Raw genomic sequence first — 1510 nt, 5'->3', positions numbered from 1 at the left:
AAAGGAAAGAAGAACCAAGTTGAATGGACCAGGAATGAAGAACAGGGAGAAAATTTCGCTGAAGCGCAATTAACTCAAGGATGTCATTGATAAGTAGCCGCATGAACAAGGGGATAAGTGAATGAATTCTCTACGTAATCAGTTTACTCAAATCGCCAAACTTAGTAAAAAGCTCTTATACCGATTCCCTGCACTCTCGGTAGTTTACATAGATTTGAGGGTTGAACTTGTTAGTCCTTTATGCTTGAATGTTCTTAAAAGAATGGGGAAAAAATGTAGGTATATTATATCCTCTGGAATGTCTGCAAACATCGAAAAGTTTTGGTATCCAATTTTTCAATATTCATATTTTTTTACATTCCAGCTTTTTGTTCATTAAATCCTGTAATAATTTTGGAGGTTTTCACTTGACTGAAGATCTTTGAGCATAGTATGAACTTCTGCTCCTGTTCAGCCCCTCCTTATTGGCTTATATTGAGCAGAGATATGCCGCATGTGAACAGCTAACCACTCTAAGGCCAAGGTCAATTAGCACCATAAATACGTTCAAGGTATTCCCGCCGTTCAGTCGGGCAGTAGCTACCAGGACTGTAAAAGCTCGTCGTGTCCAGGCTTGCTCACTACCGCACGTTAGCAGTGAGGACTTCTTTGGATTCGACACGACGCAGAGCCAAGGGCAGACGATTTGCTACAAGAAGGGACGTTTATTCATTGTAATGTCACGTGCATGGAGGGGAAAGAATAGAAGAGGTGTGCGGATGAAATGGGATGTGTCAAGTTAAAAGGGTGGAAGGGATTGATCAAGAAAATTAGACAGAGTAGACCGAAGTCACTAATAGCGGTAGGCATCAAGTCAATGGTGTGAGGAAGCACTTTCTGGTGACGTAGAGTATGGCGGGACGGTATGCATGGTGGCGATTGTGTGGTTGCGGAGGCGTGTCGGAGGAGCGCAACCAGCGGCGAGTGATGCGTCGGTGGAGCTGTAGTCGCCTTCACTGTACGCCATTGCCACAATTTCCAGCTACCTTGACTCTCAAATCAGAGGCATTGTTTCAATTGTAACGTCTCGCCTACACACACCGAGGTCCTACTCACCGACCAATTTTCTTGACCAATGTCTTATCCATCCTTTTTTGCTTTACTTTCTCTACCCTTACGTAGACACTTGCTGACTGGCGCATAGCACCTGCTGTCAGCTCCTTACCCATGGCTCTTTTATGCTTCTTTCTCACATTCTTTTGCGTTTGCGTGTCAGTCCTTGTTAAACGTAGCCTCTGGCACACCTGCAGGTGAATAAACGCTTTAATATTTCTTGTTCTTTTTATCGGAAGGTTTTGTTCAGGAGAACCAAAGTAAAAGTGGCACAAAATTCACACAGAGGTAGTGAGTGGGTGTTGATATCTCGGAATTTGGGCTAACCGATATTATCTCATGTCTTGTTGTAGAGAGTGGGCTCTATTGCAACATGATTTAAGTGGTCTCTTCGGGATCTAAAAGGTGTAGTCGATTG

The 1510-nt window shown here is 43.6% G+C and overlaps 1 protein-coding gene across 1 annotated transcript in view; it reads left to right on the top strand. All coding sequences in view use genetic code 11, as the record gives it.

Annotated features, from left to right (window-relative positions):
- Positions 1 to 1510, top strand: part of EGR_09541 (hypothetical protein) — a gene marked incomplete at both ends in the record, with an annotated part of 9526 nt that overhangs the window by 6107 nt on the left and 1909 nt on the right. The window contains 2 exons of the mRNA XM_024498790.1: positions 262 to 399; positions 1332 to 1380. Coding sequence (XP_024346797.1) covers positions 262 to 399; positions 1332 to 1380 — 187 coding nt within the window. The remainder of the gene's footprint in view (positions 1 to 261; positions 400 to 1331; positions 1381 to 1510) is intronic.

The sequence above is a fragment of the Echinococcus granulosus genome, assembly GCF_000524195.1.
Source record: "Echinococcus granulosus chromosome Unknown EG_S00152, whole genome shotgun sequence".
NCBI classification, from domain to species: Eukaryota; Metazoa; Platyhelminthes; class Cestoda; order Cyclophyllidea; family Taeniidae; genus Echinococcus; species Echinococcus granulosus.
The sequence above is the reverse complement of the archived record's forward strand: the minus strand, read 5'-3'. Positions and strand labels throughout refer to the sequence as shown.